Below are 16,464 nucleotides of genomic sequence, written 5' to 3'. Positions count from 1 at the left end.
GCCAACATGGTGAAATCCCACCTCTATTTTGTAATAATAGAAAAATTAGCTGGGCGTGGTGGCACGTGCCAGTAATCCCAGCTACTCTGGAGGCTGAGGCAGGAGAATTGCTTGAACCCGGGAGACAGAGGTTGCAGTGAGCCGAGATCGCGCCACTGCACTCCAGCCTGGGTGACAGAGTGAGACTCTGTCTCTAGAAAAAACAAAAACAAAAAACACAACAACTTGAGGGGATCCTCTTGGCCCTTGAGGCAGCCCTTAAAATACCATGAACCCCACGGGCTCCGGGGAGCACAGTTTGAAAACCACAGCCCTGGTTGATCTTCAGGGCCCATGCCTTGTGATCTTCATCAGCTGCTTAAAAGGAGAGAAGACCCAAGACACAGAGAACCTTGGTGCCAACATGCCAAGAGTTAAGAGGCAAAGTCAGGAAGTGACATCTGGGATCAAATATGTCTGAATTGGAGATGAAAGTCCTGGGGGCGGGTACCCCTCATCATGGTGATGGCAGAGAGGTTGCAGCTTTGAGAGGACTGCCGCTGGGAGGCAGAAGTCTCTGTTTCCATGGACTCCTGGGCGGTAGGCAGCACGCTACCCAAACCTTACACCCGTGGTAGCACAGACATCATCAGCCTCCCCTGAGATTCTGCTAACCAGACCACTTCTGTCTTCTTAGACTATCCCAGGTCACCTAAGGGCCACCACACTGTAAAAGAGACCACACATGGTCACTTTAACTGGCAATTCTTCCCACAACAAGGACCCCAAAGGAAGAAAAAGCAAAGAAGTGGTGGTTCACAGTGTAAGGTTTGAAGGGAGATGCCACACTGCTTCCAGCTGGGTGGCTTCAGACGGAGCACAGAAGCTCTTGGAGCCTCGGGATCCTTGTTTGCAACATGAGAGTATTAATGGTACCGATCTTACGGGGTTGTTGTTAGAACTAAACGTACACAAAGATGTGCACTGTGTTTAACCATGGTGAAATCCAAAATTTCATACTTTTATTATATGCAATAGTAAAAAAAAAAATCACATATAACCCCCAAGTCCAACTCTTTGAGGATAGTTAAACCATTCTGCATTCATATAAACGTGGAATTCTTGAGAAAGTGTATAGGAAATAATGTGAAAAAGCTAATAGTCCATACATACTTATAGATTTCAATAACTATGTGTAGTTGCAGAAATCAGAAGAGTTTAAGAGAGTGTAACTGCCCTTAGTTCCTTTTAGAAATAAGTGCATGCAAGGTTCACCCTCTGTGAACAAGCGTCCTTTAAGTGAACTATAAAAAGCAAGCTCTGCTACACTCAAGAGCGATGCTATGTGCTCCCTGTCCTCCCTCCCAAAGATAAGGAAGCCCAGAGCTCGTGATCATCAAAGCTTCAACTGGGGGACTCCACCCATCAGACCCGTCTGGCCAGTACAATGCTGTTTCAAAGTGAGAATCTGAATGCCTGTGTTGGGGCTGCTCTCTCCAGGGCACAAGGCCCTACTGCTCCCTAATGTCCTACACCCCGTTACACTCATTTACATTCACGGTCTGACCCCTGAGTTCATGGATTACAGTGTTTCCCTTTCAAGGAGAGGCGATTCGTTGAGAGACACAGGAGAGCTGATTAGAGAATGGGAAAAATATACCCTGAGCACCTAATTAGGCTTATAAGGATGACTCTCTGGCCAAAGGAAGACGCAGTAGGTATGCTGAAGGTCCTGGTAAAATGTCTGGCAATTCACATCAGCTGAACCAAAAGAGGCAAAAAAGGCTGGAGGATGAAGGGAGGGCCGTGTTGTGACAGAGGTGCCTTCTGATGAGGTGATTTTCCCCACCGTCCTCGGCAGGACTGCGTGCTTCTGGGTCTGAACACAGAAATGTCCTCCTCTAATGGCTGAGATGTTCCCCAGGTGTAAAGTCATTAATGACTTTAATTAATGATCACCATCTTCCCCTACTCTTCTCTCCTTCCTTCTTTTTTTTTGAGATGGAGTCTCACTCTGTCACCCAGGCTGGAGTGCAGTGGTGCGATCTCGGCTCACTGCAACTTCCACCTTCCAGGTTCAAGTGATTCTCCTGCCTCAGCCTCCCCAGTAGCTGGGACTACAGGCGTGCACAACCACGCCCAGCTAATTTTTTGTATTTTTAGTAGAGACAGGATTTCACCATGTTGGCCACAATGGTCTCGATCTCCTGACCTCATGATCTGCCCACCTTGGCCTCCCAATTCTCTCCTTCCTTCTGCTTGCTGGGTCAACTACCAGGACTGTCCTTTACTATGGGGAATCCAGGAAATATGCTGAGAGAAAGCTAAATGATGTTGCAGAAGTGAAGTCAATCCTGATAATAGGGAGCACAGAGAGATGTGGGGAGATGGGACCAGGAGGGACAGAAAGACAGAGGGCTGATGGTTGGGAGAAAGTTGGGAAGGAGTTTAGGGATAAGAGGTTCCAGAACTCCTTTGAGATATGAGAGACTGGGAGAAGAGAAAAGGAAGAAGTTTCTTTGATTATAAATTGGAGACTCTTTAAGGTTCTTTTAAGATGCAAGCAAAAATCAAATTTATTTTTCATTATTTGTGGCTAACAGACCATGCTTCTTTCAAAAGAAGACAGCTTCTTGGACAGGACCCCAAGGAGCCCAAGAATTATTTGGGTTAACGCTCATACCAAACCCATCTCTCCCTCATAGAGAAAGGGATAGAGGGAAAGAGAGAACTGGATGGAATTTACGATAAAAGAAAAGGAAGCCATTCTATTTTATAATATAAACAAGAATTTCTAATGCAATGGGCTGAGATGAACATATATGAATACTAAATGCTGGGCAATGGAGAGTGAGGGCTGTGTCCTACAACACAGCTCTAATTTCCAGATATTGAAAATGTTCCCAGCAGGAAACAAATAATTGAACAAATCCAGGATTCTCAGAATGGATTGTCTGAGCTTCCCCATGAAATTTTAGAAGCTGGAAGAGGTATGGCCCTCTCACCCTATCCTGAGTGGAGGTAAGCTCTCACCAGCTACTCTTCCAGTTTTCTCATTCCCCACGACAACACATTGCTCCTCAGCTATAATTCCAAACGCACCTGCCATTGTTCGCATGAAACAACACATTAAAGTGCTTTAAAAGCCACTGCTATAACTGGAAACGGAGAGCAGTTGCAAAAATATTGAACAAAAGCTTGCATTCTTACGGAATCTGGATGGAAAAAGATTTAAGCACGAAGACAATGGAAGAAAGCACAAGGAAAGGACTGAAATACGAAACTGAATTGAAATGAAAAACATTTCTCTATCTAAGTAATAAACAATAAATTATAGACATTGAGCAGAGAATAAAGGATGAAAAATATGACACATTTAGTTTTTAGACAGGGTCGAAATCCTTAAACTATAAAGCACACAGACACTTTGATTAACACAGCATTCCCCCTGCTCCCAGCAGAAAAATGGGGGAAGAATTAGTTGATTCAGAGAAGATGAACTGTAAGTATTTTTTAATCAACATTTTGAATCAATCAACTTTAATAGAAATCAGATATATTAATTATAAGGAGATTCATTTTTGCCTAATTACAACAATCTGCTCATGTTATAATGGTTATATAGAAAGCAATGAGATACAAAATACATTTCAGTGATTTTAAGATACACCTTTCCCCCAAATTTTAATATCTCTGAAATCGAGATGCATCCCACAACAGGTAACATGTCAGAATTTAATTTGCAGTGTTTCTTTCTTGATGGTACATAAAATAATGATGCAGCTTAGATTTTAAAAATAGCACTTTAGGTTCAATATGTATAATATGATTTCCCAGACTATTTACAGTGTTTGTTGTTGGTTGGTAGAATTATGGATGATTTCTACTTTTTTTTTATACTTTCCCAGTCTTCCAAAATTAATATATATTTTGTCACTAGACACTGAACAAAACAAAACTTGGTTCTAATTCTAACTCTGCCACTTTATAGCTGTGTGGTCTGAAGCAAGATATCTATGCTGTCTGCACCTCAGGTTCCTTACTTGCAAAATGGAATTAGTAATAACTTCCCTGCCTATCCCGTAAGGTTTGTGCACAAATGCTTGGTAACATCTGAAGTGTTCAATGTATGATTTAAATCTTGACCCATGCATAACATCCATTAATGTATATCATTAACGCATTCGTGGGATATTTTTATTCTTTCTGAATGCCTCATCTTCTTTGATGTCAGTTTATAACTTTATATTGTAAAATAGTGACTTTCAATATTTTATTGTTTGGACTTGATATACTTTGATTTCAAAAGCTCTTTCCTCGGCCTTGTTCCTCTGAGAAAAAAAAAAAAAGATTTCCAAAGCAATATTCAGTTCAGCACCACATGGATTTACACACTGACCAGGGCCAACAAGACACCTACCAGCTGAGCCCCAGAATCCCATGGGGGTCTTGTAGAGTACAGCCATGCAGAGCCAATCATGGGCCACACCCTGGGCCAGAAAAGGGCACTTGCATAATTATCTCTGTTTAATAAAAATGAATAGGGCTGGGCGCAGTGGCTCATGCCTATAATCCCAGCACTTTGGGAGGCCGAGGTGGGCAGATCACGAGGTCAGGAGTTTGAGACCAGCCTGACCAACATGGTGAAACCTCATCTCTACTAAAAATACAAAAATTAGCTGGGTGTGGTGGCAGGCACCTGTAATCCCAGCTACTCAGGAGGCTGAGGCAAGAGAATCGCTTGAACCCGGGAGGCAGAGGTTGCAGTGAGCCAAGATCGCGCCACTGCACTCTAGCCTCAGTGACAAAGGGAAACTCTGTCTCAAAAAAAAAAAAAAAAAAGAATAAAAACTGTTGTTGAGAATCTAGTCACATACGAGGCGAGGCTGAGCCTCTCCATCTGAGCATCTCAGGTCCTCATGAGCCGGGTCATCTTCTCAGCCTGAGCCCGGCACATCCCTGCATCTGGATGGTGTGTAATGAACCTGCCCTCAGCGCACTTGACTTCCAGTTGGCGAGGAGGTCATAAGACAGCAGGTGAGCTCACCTCCTCACCATACCTGCCTGGCCACCAGTTTGTCTATGTTCTAAAGCATGGGAGGGCTTGTCCTAGTCAGAAACATCACAACATGAACGGCCCTCTAGACTCTAGATTTCTCAAACTTGAATGTGCCCAGGACTCACCTGGGTGTCTTATTAAAGCACAGACTTTGATTCTGTTGGTCTGGGGTTGACCTGAGAGCCTTCATTTCTTTTCTTTTTTTTTGCTTGAGACAGGGTCTTGCCCTATTGCCCAGGCTGGAGGGCAGTGGCATGATCATGGCTCACTGCAGCCTCAACCTCAATCTCCTGGGCTCAAGTGATCCTCCCACCTCAGCCCGCCAAGTAGCTGGGACTACAGGCCTGCACCACCACAACTGGCTAATTTTTTCTATTTTTTTTGTAGAGATGGGGTTTCGTCATGTTGGCCAGGCTGGTTTCGAACTCCTGGCCTCAAGCAATCCACCCACCTCTGCCTCCCAAAGTGCTGAGATTACAGGCATGAGCCACCCCGCTGGGCCCAACACGTGTTTTTTAGCCTGGAAGAAACATTTCTTCTGCAACTTGCCACAAAGGGGATAGCATAACGTTTCCCTGACCCTTTGAAGTAGGGAGTGGTGGTTCTGTGACTTGATTTGGCCAAGGATGTGGGAGTGGAAGGGACCTGTGCTACTTCCAGGTGGTGGTGGCCATTTAATCATTGGTGCTTGACTCTTCAGCCCTTTCTTCCCCTTCTAGAGCAATCCTGGAAGCATGTGCTGAGGAAGAGGAGCCAAGAGACAGAAGAGGCCTGAAGCGCTGGGGCAACGCAGAGACAACCGCCCTGCAGCATCACCAGCACCCACAGTGAACTTGGTGTGGGTAAGAAGTACACTTTTATTACATTAAGCTACTGAGATTTTGGGAGTAGTTTGTTACTGCAGCAAAACCTAAGCCTTCCCCGACTCTGTCAAATGCAGAGTACCTCAAACCCTTTGGGGACAGAAGCTACCTACAGATATACCAGCAAACGCGGGGACAAGCTCCTAACAAAAGCTAGTTTCAGAGAAAAGATATTCACAGAAGATCATTTACAAGACATACTGTCATTCTACTTTTCTGAGTACTTTAAGTTTATCCCTGTTTCACGTCTGATCTCCAGCCTTTTTCAGAATCAACATCTCTGAATTGTGTTTTAATACTCTGCCCTGAGGTTTTCTTTACTGCAGTCAAATATACTTAACATATTTATCATTTTAACCATTTAAAAGTGTACAATTCAATAGCATTAAATATAATTGCAATGTTGTACAACCATCACCACTATCTATACCCAAAATGTTTTCAGTATCCCAAACTGAAAGTACCCATTAAACAGTAACTCCCACTTCTGGCCGTCCCTCAGCCCCTGGTAACCTGTATTTTAATTTATCTCTATGAATTTGCCTATTCTAAGTACCTCATATAAATGGAATCATACGATATTTGTCCTTCTGTGTCTGGCTTATTTTACTAAGCATAATTATTTTCAAGGTCCATCTATGTTATAGCATATATCAAAATTTCATTCCTTTTCGTTTTTTTCTTGAGATGGTCTCACTCTGTCACCCAGGCTGGAGTGCATTGGCGCGATCTCAGCTCACTGCAACCTCTGCCTCCCAGGTTCCAGCAATTCTCCTGCCTCAGCCTCCCAAGTAGCTGGGACTACAGGCACAGGCCACCACACCCACCTAATTTGTTTATTTTTAGTAGAGACGGGGTTTCACCATATTGGCCAGGCTGGTCTCGAACTCCTGACCTCGTGATCCACCTGCCTTGGCCTCCCAAAGTGTTGGGATTACAGGCATGAGCCACCGTGCTTGGCCAATTTCATTCCTTTTTTTTTGGCTGAATCATATTCCATTGTATGTAGCCCACATTTGGTTAATTCATTCATCCGTTGATGGACACTTGGGTTGTTTGGATATTGTGAATAATGCTGCTATGAACACTGGCGTACAAATATCTGTTTGAATCCCTGCTTTTGATTTTTTTTTGGATATATACCTAGAAATGGAATTGCTGGGTCATAAAGTAGTTCTATGTTTAACCTGTAGAGAAACTGGCAAACTGTTTTTCACTCTAAGCTCTGACTTTTAAGTCAAAAGTCTCAATTAGATAACAGCTACATGAAATCCTCAATAGCATTTTCCAGGAAAATATTGTTTGTGAATATCATCTGTTGTCCTACACAATGTCTCCTACATATAATCCCAAAGAGAAAATACTTTTGAGAATTAGGTACTGGGGCCAGGTGCAGTGGCTCACACCTGTAATCTCAGCACTTTGGGAGGCTGAGGTGGGCGGATCACTTGAGGCCAGGATTTCAAGACCAGCCTGATCAACATGGTGTAGCCCTCTCTCTACTAAAAATACAAAAATTAGCTGGGTGTGGTGGCTTGCACCTGTAATCCCAGCTACTTGGGAGGCCAAGGCAGGAGAATTGCTTGCACCTGGGAGGCACGGACGTTGCAGTGAGCCAAGCTCATGCCACTGCACTCCATCCTGGGTGGCAAATTGAGACTCCCTCAAAAAATAAAAAAATTAAAAGTGGGTCACACCTGTAATCCCAGCACTTTGGGAGGCTGAGACAGGAGGATCACTTGAGGTCAAGAGTTTCAGACCAGCCTGGCCAACATGTCAAAACCCCATCCCCACTAAAAAAAAAAAAAAAAAAATACAAAAATTAGCTGGGCCTGGTGGTGCACACCTGTAATCCCAGCTACTTGGGAAGCTGAGGCAGGAGAACTGCTTGAACCCGGGAGGCAGGGGTTGTAGTGAGCCAAGATTGTGCCACTGCACTCAAGCCTAGGTGACAGAGCAAGACTCTGTCTCAAAAAAGGAGAATTAGGTACTGGAAAGGTTTATGTTTCCTCGTTTCTGATATTAAGAATTCTAGTATGGGTCATGACTCTGTCTGCCATGAAGCCTGAAACCAAATCTGAAGCTTGCTGGTTCTCTGCCTTCCATGGGATTCCCCACCATTCCTTGGGATCGTGTTATCATTTCCTGGCACACTGGCCTGATTTCCAACAGCAGAGCCTGTCTTTGCGTGAGGGCTACCCTTGGGCTGTCCATGAAAGAAAATGAGGCCAGAAGTACCTGGAAATTACATCCCTGTGCTCCTTTCTCATCCTCCCCAGACAGCTTTTTAACCAATTCCTGACAGGTGTGGTTGTGTAAACATCCCAGCTTTCTTGCATGGGATATCTGGGTTGAGAGCTTTGCTTTGCTTCCAAGCTTCCATTTGGGATTAGGTACCAGTTGCCCACTATGGCACCTGCCTTAATAGCATACCCTGGATTAACTTACTTTCCTTCCTCGATTCACTTTCTCTTGCACCTACCTGTATCCCTTGCTCCTCCCAATAAACTGCTTACACTCAAATTCTTGGCTCAAGGTCTGCTTCTATGGGAACCCAAACTAAGACAAAGTTCCTCTCTAGCAACTTCCTAGCTCCATTTGCATTCCGTATTTCTGTTCTTCTTTTCCCTGGTTCTGAAGTTTTATTTGTATTTTATGATTATTTTACTGTATACTTTGTCTGCTACCTCAAAGTCTTTGCAGAATAAAGCATGGTGGAATTAATTTTCAGAAGAAAAACACCATCATGTAATGTTACAATAAAAATGCAAGATATAAGTGGTTTATAGAATATAATCCTAATTTTTAAAAATGCATATGTATATAAGTATACGCAGAGGAAAAAGGAGACTAGACGAAAATGGACCAAAAGATGAACAATGGTGAATTTGGATGATATTACTGCATATAACTTGATTTTTTTCTTCTTTATACTTTATTTTACAAAAAAACCTGAACCTTCAGCTTTTTCATCTATAACGGGGGAGTGTTATGCCTACCTCATGGAGTTGTGTTGGCTGAAATGAAGTGTGAATGTCACACAGCAATGAGCTGCATCGCACGTTCACATAATAATCATACAGTATGTGCCTAATGTGGGCCTGATAAAGGTTAGCCAGTGCTGTTATTACAACAATTAGTGAAACAATTTAAAAGGAAATGTTACAAATGAGAAACAAAAATCAGCCCACACTGACATAATGTTTTTTACCTTTTAACACGCACGCACTTACAAGAGCTCATTGTCCCTCACAAGAACCCTGTGACAGGGGCAGGCTTACGCAGACGGAGGGAGCAGGGGGCAGGCCTAATATTCACCAAATAGCTGATGTGCCAGATACCAAGGTGGGCACTCTGTAGATGCCTCAGATGAGAAAAGGATGGGGCTCGGAATAGTTAAGAGGCTTGCCCAAGATACAGGGGCAGGATGAAAAGCTCCCACTCCAGACTCTTTGTCCAGGTTTCTTTCCACTCCTCCATGCCACATTGTCATATTCGTATCCCCAAAGCCCATGTTCCTATATGGCCACCTACCCATGCCACTCTCAGTTCCCGCTACATGGATGCACCTGTCCACACACACACTCTGCTCCTTCCTGCCTCTGTGCCCACTGGGAGCACCGAGAGATGGTTTTTCATGGTGGTGGGAAAGATTCAGCCATCAAATCTCCCATCAAAACCACCCTAAGTAACCATTCAATCTAAAAAAATCCTGTACTTGCTATGCAAACACAGTAGAGTCAAGGTCACTTCCAAAGTGACACCTCCTAATCAGTTTGTTCATCCCAAGTCTTGCATATGTGGAGATTCTGGAACTGTCTTCTGGGACGTGGGAGGTGATGTGAGGAGGGGCTTGTGGAACACGGCTAAGAGTCCAGCAGAGAATGTGGGCTCACGGGGAGAACCATGGGGGTGTTATTCCTCCTTCACCAATCTTGGGCCCATTCTGGTCTGCTACAAGGTTTCCTGCCTGATACCCAGTTATGGTGGTGCCATCATGGCCTGCTGATGGGCCGCGCCATCTGGGACGGGATGGGGGCTGGGAGCCAGGCACTTCAGATACAGCCTGTGTGTCCCTAATCATACTGGTCCTCTGCCTCGCCTCCTATGCATCAGCTGAAGCCCTGGATTCCTGGACTAGCCCTGGGAAGTCTTTCATGATGAATCTGACCTGAAGCCAATCTCTTTTGTCTTTTGTGCTGCTTCTCCTGGCAGAATGTCTATGTAGCACAGCCACGTGTGGGAGCCTCAAGGAGGCTCAACTTGTCGCCCCACCTCACCAGCGAGCTCTTCTAGAGTGCACAGGGGCAGTAGCTACAGAGCGCTCAGCACATGCACCCTGGGCTGTTTGCAACTGCCAGCCTTTTTTGCAGCTTGGAGGCCACTTCCTCTCCGTCTAACTCTTCCAAGCTCCCTCCCCTGCTCCAGGTCTCTTTTTGCCCCCCTCAGAATTTATTTCTACAGCATCTTCCCTAACCCCCATTAATCACTTGATTATTCTTCAAGGATGAACAATCTTTAGGGCTGTGGCGCAGACTCCCCCAAATCATTTTCCTTCTGCTGGGAAATAAACACAGCTGATTGTAGCTGTGCTACATCTTTGCTAAAAAATTCTCAATGGTTCCCAGGTGCCTCTAGGTAAATTCCAGCTCCTCAGTCTGTCAGTGAAGGTCCTACCCCCGCCTCCATCCCATTAGCCAGCAGACCTTCCTAGTCTTCCTTCCACCACCCCAACCAGCTCATGGGGCCCCTGAGTGCGATTCTCTCCTACTCCAGAGTGCAACCGCGCTTTCAGTTCCCAAACCCAAGTTATGCCTAACACGAATTGATTCAGCCCAAAGGTCACTTCCCTGGTTCTTCCTGGTGGAAAATTTTCCATCTTTTGAACCGTCATTGGCACTTTTGCTTCCTCACTTTCAGTCTGGTGTTCTGATTTTTTCTCGGTAAGTGTTTAGTCGAGGGCAGAATCTTTTAAAATCTGCACTTCCCCTCTGACTGACTCAGTAAATGTTTAGTTTCCTGTCCCTATCTGTAAAAGCCTTCTTCCCCATGAACTCAAGCCGCGTCTCCTTCATTAGACTGAAAATCTCCCAGAGCAGAGCGTCTCCAATTTAAGGATCATTCCAATCCTTTGGGGACTTTGTTAACATGCAGATTCTGACTCGGCAGGTCTGCAGAGGGGACTGAGACTGCATTTCTAACAAGCTGCCAGGTGACGCTGAAGCTGCCAGTGCCTGGACCACATTAGAGCAGCGGGAAGGCAATACCACCTGTTGATCAGGCGACAGCTCATGTCAGTGGAGTCGGGCTGGGCGCCCAGATGGATGAATGAAAGGATGAGAGGGTCGGTCCTGCCCCCCGGAGGAAGTGGAGGCCGCCCGGAGGTTGTCAGCGAGTCCGGCCAGCACACTTACCTATGGTGGAAACGACGGTGCCCACGAAGTAGAAGGCGCCGGTGAAGTCCCAGCGCGGGCGGACGTTGTCCACGCGGATGCCGGCCCGAGTGGCCTCCTCGTAGTGGCGGAGGAAGCCGCGCAGCTCGTCGCGGCTCAGGTTGTGGCCGCGGCTGAAGTTGGCCAGGCGCTCCTCCCAGCGCTGCTTGGCCTGGCGCTCGTGCGCCAGCTCCAGCGCGGAGAAGACGGCGGCGCCGCCCAGCAGGTAGAGCACGATGAGCGCGGCCAGCAGCAGAAAGCGCGCGTTGTCCTCGTTCAGGTGGCCCGGGCCCCAGCTGAAACCCCGGCCAGCCATGGCCGGGCCCCCGGGGGCAGCCCCCAGGCCCACGGCACCGGGCGTCGGCGGAGTCTCGCCCACACCCCCGGGAAATAAGGGCCCCGGCGCTCAGCCAGCTCCCGGGCGCCCCACCGCCGGCTCGCCCATGACCGCCGGGCTCTCCCGCAGGCCGCGAGGCTCCCCCGGCCGCCGCCTCGGTAGCTCCTGTGGCGCCAGCTCCCCACGTCCTCCTTGACTCCTAGTTTCAAATCCGCTTTGTCGCCGCCGTTCCCCTCCACTCCCCCTGCTCTCCTCGGAGTTCTCCTTAACGCTGAAGGTCCCGGGGAACGGGCGCAGAGTCCACGTCTGCTTGGCGCTGGGATGCGGGCGCAGTTTCCACCCCGGCTCCCCGTCCGGCTCAGATAGGGGAGGGGGCGTGGCGCGTCTTCAGGGCAAGCTCGAGCGAACTCGAGTTTCCCGCAAAGAGAAGGTCGCGGGGCGGGGCGGCGGCGGGGGGGCGGTCCGGAGGTCTGCGGGTAAGCAGAGCGCCGGGGTCCTGGGTCCTGGTTCCTTTGACTATCGCTTCGCAGGCCGCCGACGGCTAGGACGCGGGTGTCAGTCTGCTGGCTTTGTAGGTGCCTCCCCAGGTAGATCGACGATGGTGCCTCCTAGTTGTGGTCGTGGTGTCGCGCTGAGCCTGTGGCCTCCCGAGTCTCGGAATCGGCTGCCGGGGCTTAGGGTTGGAGGGGGTCCAGGGCGGGCGCACGGAGAGAGGGGCTGTGCTGAGCGGCGTCCGAGGGCTGCGGCGTCTGAGGGCTCCGACCTCCGGCCGGGCCCCAACGCTGCGCATCCGTTGGGCGGACGGGCTGGAGAGAGGAGACCAGAAAGGGAGGTTGGAACAGGGAGCAAAGGAAGTTAGGGGCTTCTCCCCCGGGCAGCCTCCCTCGCCTTGACCATGCCAGAGCGCCCTTGGTCTCTGGATCCTGCGCGGGGGCGTCCTCTGCGCCTACTAGTAGGCTCCGCCCGGACCAAGCGCGCACCGCGAGCCAGCCCCGCTTCCGGAGAGGAGGCCAAATACTGGGGGCTGGAAGGGCTCCGCGGCCAGGAGACCTTGACCTTGGAGCGTTCCATCTCTTCCCCCCGGGCTTGGCTGCCTAGTGCGTTCCAGAGTTTTGCCTGGACGCGGGGTCCGCGCAGAAGGCATCCCCCACCTCATGCAGAACAGTAGCAAGGCTCTCCAGCAAACCGCCGGGGCCCCCTCCCCGACACCCCGCCTTGTAGCGGGCGCTGGCGCCGCTGCCGCGCTCAGATCTCACCTTCCGGGGAGCGCCCTCTCCGCGCCGCTCCGTCGGGACTGTTCCCGGGCCTCCTGGCAGCCGCGGCCCTGCCCTGCCAGCCGGCGCGCGGAGCACAGGTCCGCACCGCGCTCTGCCTTCTCAGGCGGGCGCGCTCCGACGCTGCAACAGGTGGAGCCGTGCGGCTGCCAGCTGCGGCGACTCCACCCTGTCGCCCGCCTCCTTGCGCGCGGGCCCGCCTCCTGCGCTGGTCTCCGCGGGTAGACGCCCGGCGTTCGAAGGGCCGACCCGGGGCTGCAGTGCTCCCACCAGGGCGCGCAGATCTGGGTAGTGGATGTAGAACCGGCTGGTGGGACGCTCAGCCGGTCCGCGTGGGCCCTCCGGGGCCGGGAGAGGGCGCTCTGCCCCCTCGAGACACATCCCGCCCCCGCCCGCGCACACAGCCCCGCGCGGCCCTCCGGAATCACCCGCCCGGGCGTGTGGGAGCGAATCTGTACGCGGAGAGGAATGGATACGTGGGCATCTTCCCACCTTCCGAGAGAGCGGTTTCAGGCTCAGAGCCCCACACACCACCCTTACGCACCAGGAGCAGAGACAGAAGGGCTAGGAGCCCTGTTGAGTAAAACCGTGTGATTTCGAATAAAGAAACACAGCTCTGGCGAGTGCATTTTCATCAGAAACCCTGGTGCTGTTAGCAGTTCTCTCGGCTCTGTTACTCCCCAATGCCCCTCTTTCATCTAGCCTTCTGAGGGGCAAGAACTTTAGGGGCATCGCGAGAATAGGTGCATGTGTATACACCCAGGGTGAGCACTGCAATTACCTTTTAAATCCATTTTATTATGAAAAATTTCAAACATTCTAAAAAGTTGAAAGAATTTTACAGTGAACACCCGTATACCCACCACCTAGATTCTACAATTAACATGTTACTATACTTGATTTATTAGATATCTACCCGTCCCTCTGTCCATCCATCAACCCATCTTGTTTGGATGCATTTCAGAGTAAGTTGCAGAGCTTGGTGCACTTCCGCCCTCATCCCCAGTACTTCTGCCTGCATATCACTACGTAGGGTTCAATATTTACTTGCAGAATTTTTTTTCCTTTTCGGATAAAATTTACATACAATGAAATGCACAAATCTTAAGTGTATCATTAGGTGAGTTCTGACAAATGGGTACACCTCTGCAAATCACCTATCCAACCTACCAACCAAACATCACCAACAGGGTCCCCCTAAGTCCCTTCCCTGTAACTGCCTACCCACATTCCTCCAGAGAAAACCACTGTTCAGAATTTTTCTACCATCGATTACTTTCGCTTTTATACAAGTGGTTTTTTTTTGTTCTAAATCTCCATATAAATGGAATCATGCCGGTATGTACTCTTTTGTGGAAAACATTATGTTTTTGAGATTTACCCATGTTATATGTCTTAGTAATTCCTTCCTCTTTTTTGCTAGTTTTTCATTGTTTGGGTATACCATAGTTTGTTTATTCATTCTCCTCCTATTGATAGAAAGGAGAACTGTTAGAAAATTTTGGTCATCATAAATAAAACTGTTAGGAACATTCTTGTACAACTATGTAGACATATGTTTTCATATCTCTTACGTAAAGACCTAGGAGCGGAATTGCTGGGTCATAGGGTAGGTATGTATTTTGTTTTATGAGAAACTGCCCGACATTTTCCCAAAGCAGCTGTACTGACAGTGTACAATAGTTCTGGATGCTCCGTATCTTTGTCAACATTTGGCAGTATCAGTCATTTTAATTTTAAAACTACTGGTGGATGTAGCAATATCTCACTGTGGTTTTAATTTGCATTTCCCTGATGTCTAAAAATACTGGTGGATGTAGCGATATCTCACTGTGGTTTTAATTTGCATTTCCCTGATGTCTAATGTGCTTACTGGCCACTTGTGTACCTTCTCTTGTGAATTTTCTGTTGAAATATTTTGCCCACTTAAAAAGTTAGTTTCTCTGTTACTGAATTATAGAGATCCTTTATATATGCAGGATACGAGTCCTTTCTCAGATACATATCTTGCAAATATTTTCTAACTCTGATTTGCCTATTTATTTTCTTAAATATGTTTTCTGTATGTTTGGTGCCCTTTGAGAAATCATTACCTCCTTCAAGGTTGCATAGGTTTTCTGTCTCCCCACACTTTTGTATTTGGGTCTATGATCCATTTAAGTTTGTTTCCTTATGGTATGAGGTAAGAGTCAAATGTCATTTTGTCCAGGTGGATTTCCAGTTATTCCAATGCTATTTGTTGAAAAGATAAATATGCCTGAGTTTCAGGAATTTAATTTGTTCATTATTTGCCCACCCTTATGCTAATACCACAGGATTTACATTACTTATAGCTCTATAGTAGGTCTTTAGTGGGACTATAATTGAGTCCTCTAACTTTGCTCTTCTTTTTCAAGATTCTTTGGATGTTATAAAACTTTTACACTTCCACTAAAAAAACCATAGAATCAGCTTAATTTCCTCCAAAAAGCTGTGGGATCTTGATTTCTGGGATTGTGTTGGATCTATTTTGGGAAGAACATCTTGACAATCCATGAAAGAGGTATATTCCTCTATTTATTTAGGGTTTCTTAACCAAGTTTTCATATGGAGATTTTGCACATCTCTTGTAAATTCATTCTAAAGTATTTTATATTCTTTTGATGTTATTGTAAATGGAATTTCAAAATTTTACTTTTCAGTTGTTTGCTGTAGTCCATAAAAATACACGATTGTTGCAAAAGTACTTGAATTCTTCAATCTTGCTACTTTAGTCATCAGTTGTAGATGTTTTGTTGATTCCTTTAGGAGTTTCTTTGTAAATAATCATGTCATCTACAAGTTTTGCTTTTTTCTTCCTGATCTTTATCATCTTTTCCCCCTCTTGTCTGCAATGGCTAGAGCCTCAGTACATTATTCAATAGAAGTGGAAGCAGATATCCTTGTCTTATGATCTTAGGAGAACACTTTCCTTTTATCATCATTTATATAATGTTAGCTGTGGGGTTTTCATAGAAACTATCGGATTAAGGAAGTTTCCTTTTATTGTTGTTTCTAGTTTTCTGGTGTTTTTGGTTTTTTGTTCTTTTTTTGAGACGGAGTCTCGCTCTGTCCCCCAGGCCGGAGTGCAGTGGCGCGATCTCGGCTCACCGCAAGCTCCGCCTCCCGGGTTCACGCCATTCTCCTGCCTCAGCCTCCCAAGTAGCTGGGACTACAGGCGCCTGCCACCACGCCCAGCTACTTTTTTGTTTTTTAGTAGAGACGGGGTTTCACCGTGTTAGCCAGGATGGTCTCGATCTCCTGACCTCGTGGTCCACCCGCCTCGGCGTCCCAAAGTGCTGGGATTACAGGCGTGAGCCACCGCGCCTGGCCGAGTTTTTTGTTTTTAATGAAGCATGAATGAGTACTGAATTTTGTTAAATGCCTTATCTGCATCTATGGTGATGATCATATAGTTTTCTCCTTTATTCTGCTAATATGTTGTATTTCACTGATTGCCTTTCTAATGTTAAGCCAATCTTGCATTTCTGGGATATGTTGC

General features: G+C 47.2%; 1 protein-coding gene across 1 annotated transcript in view; it reads right to left on the bottom strand.

Annotated features, from left to right (window-relative positions):
• KCNK13 (potassium two pore domain channel subfamily K member 13) overlaps positions 1-13,385 on the bottom strand; it is a 128,519-nt gene extending 115,134 nt beyond the window's left edge. Inside the window, exons 1-2 of the mRNA XM_003832757.5 lie at positions 12,927-13,385; positions 11,316-12,476 (exon numbers count right to left, since the gene is read on the bottom strand). Of these exons, the coding sequence (XP_003832805.1) occupies positions 11,316-11,649 (334 nt within the window). The 5' untranslated portion in view covers positions 11,650-12,476; positions 12,927-13,385. The remainder of the gene's footprint in view (positions 1-11,315; positions 12,477-12,926) is intronic.
• Positions 13,386-16,464: the final 3,079 nt, after the last annotated feature.

The sequence above is a fragment of the Pan paniscus genome, chromosome 15, assembly GCF_029289425.2.
Source record: "Pan paniscus chromosome 15, NHGRI_mPanPan1-v2.0_pri, whole genome shotgun sequence".
NCBI classification, from domain to species: domain Eukaryota; kingdom Metazoa; phylum Chordata; class Mammalia; order Primates; family Hominidae; genus Pan; species Pan paniscus.
This window is presented reverse-complemented; position numbering and strand designations above follow the sequence as displayed.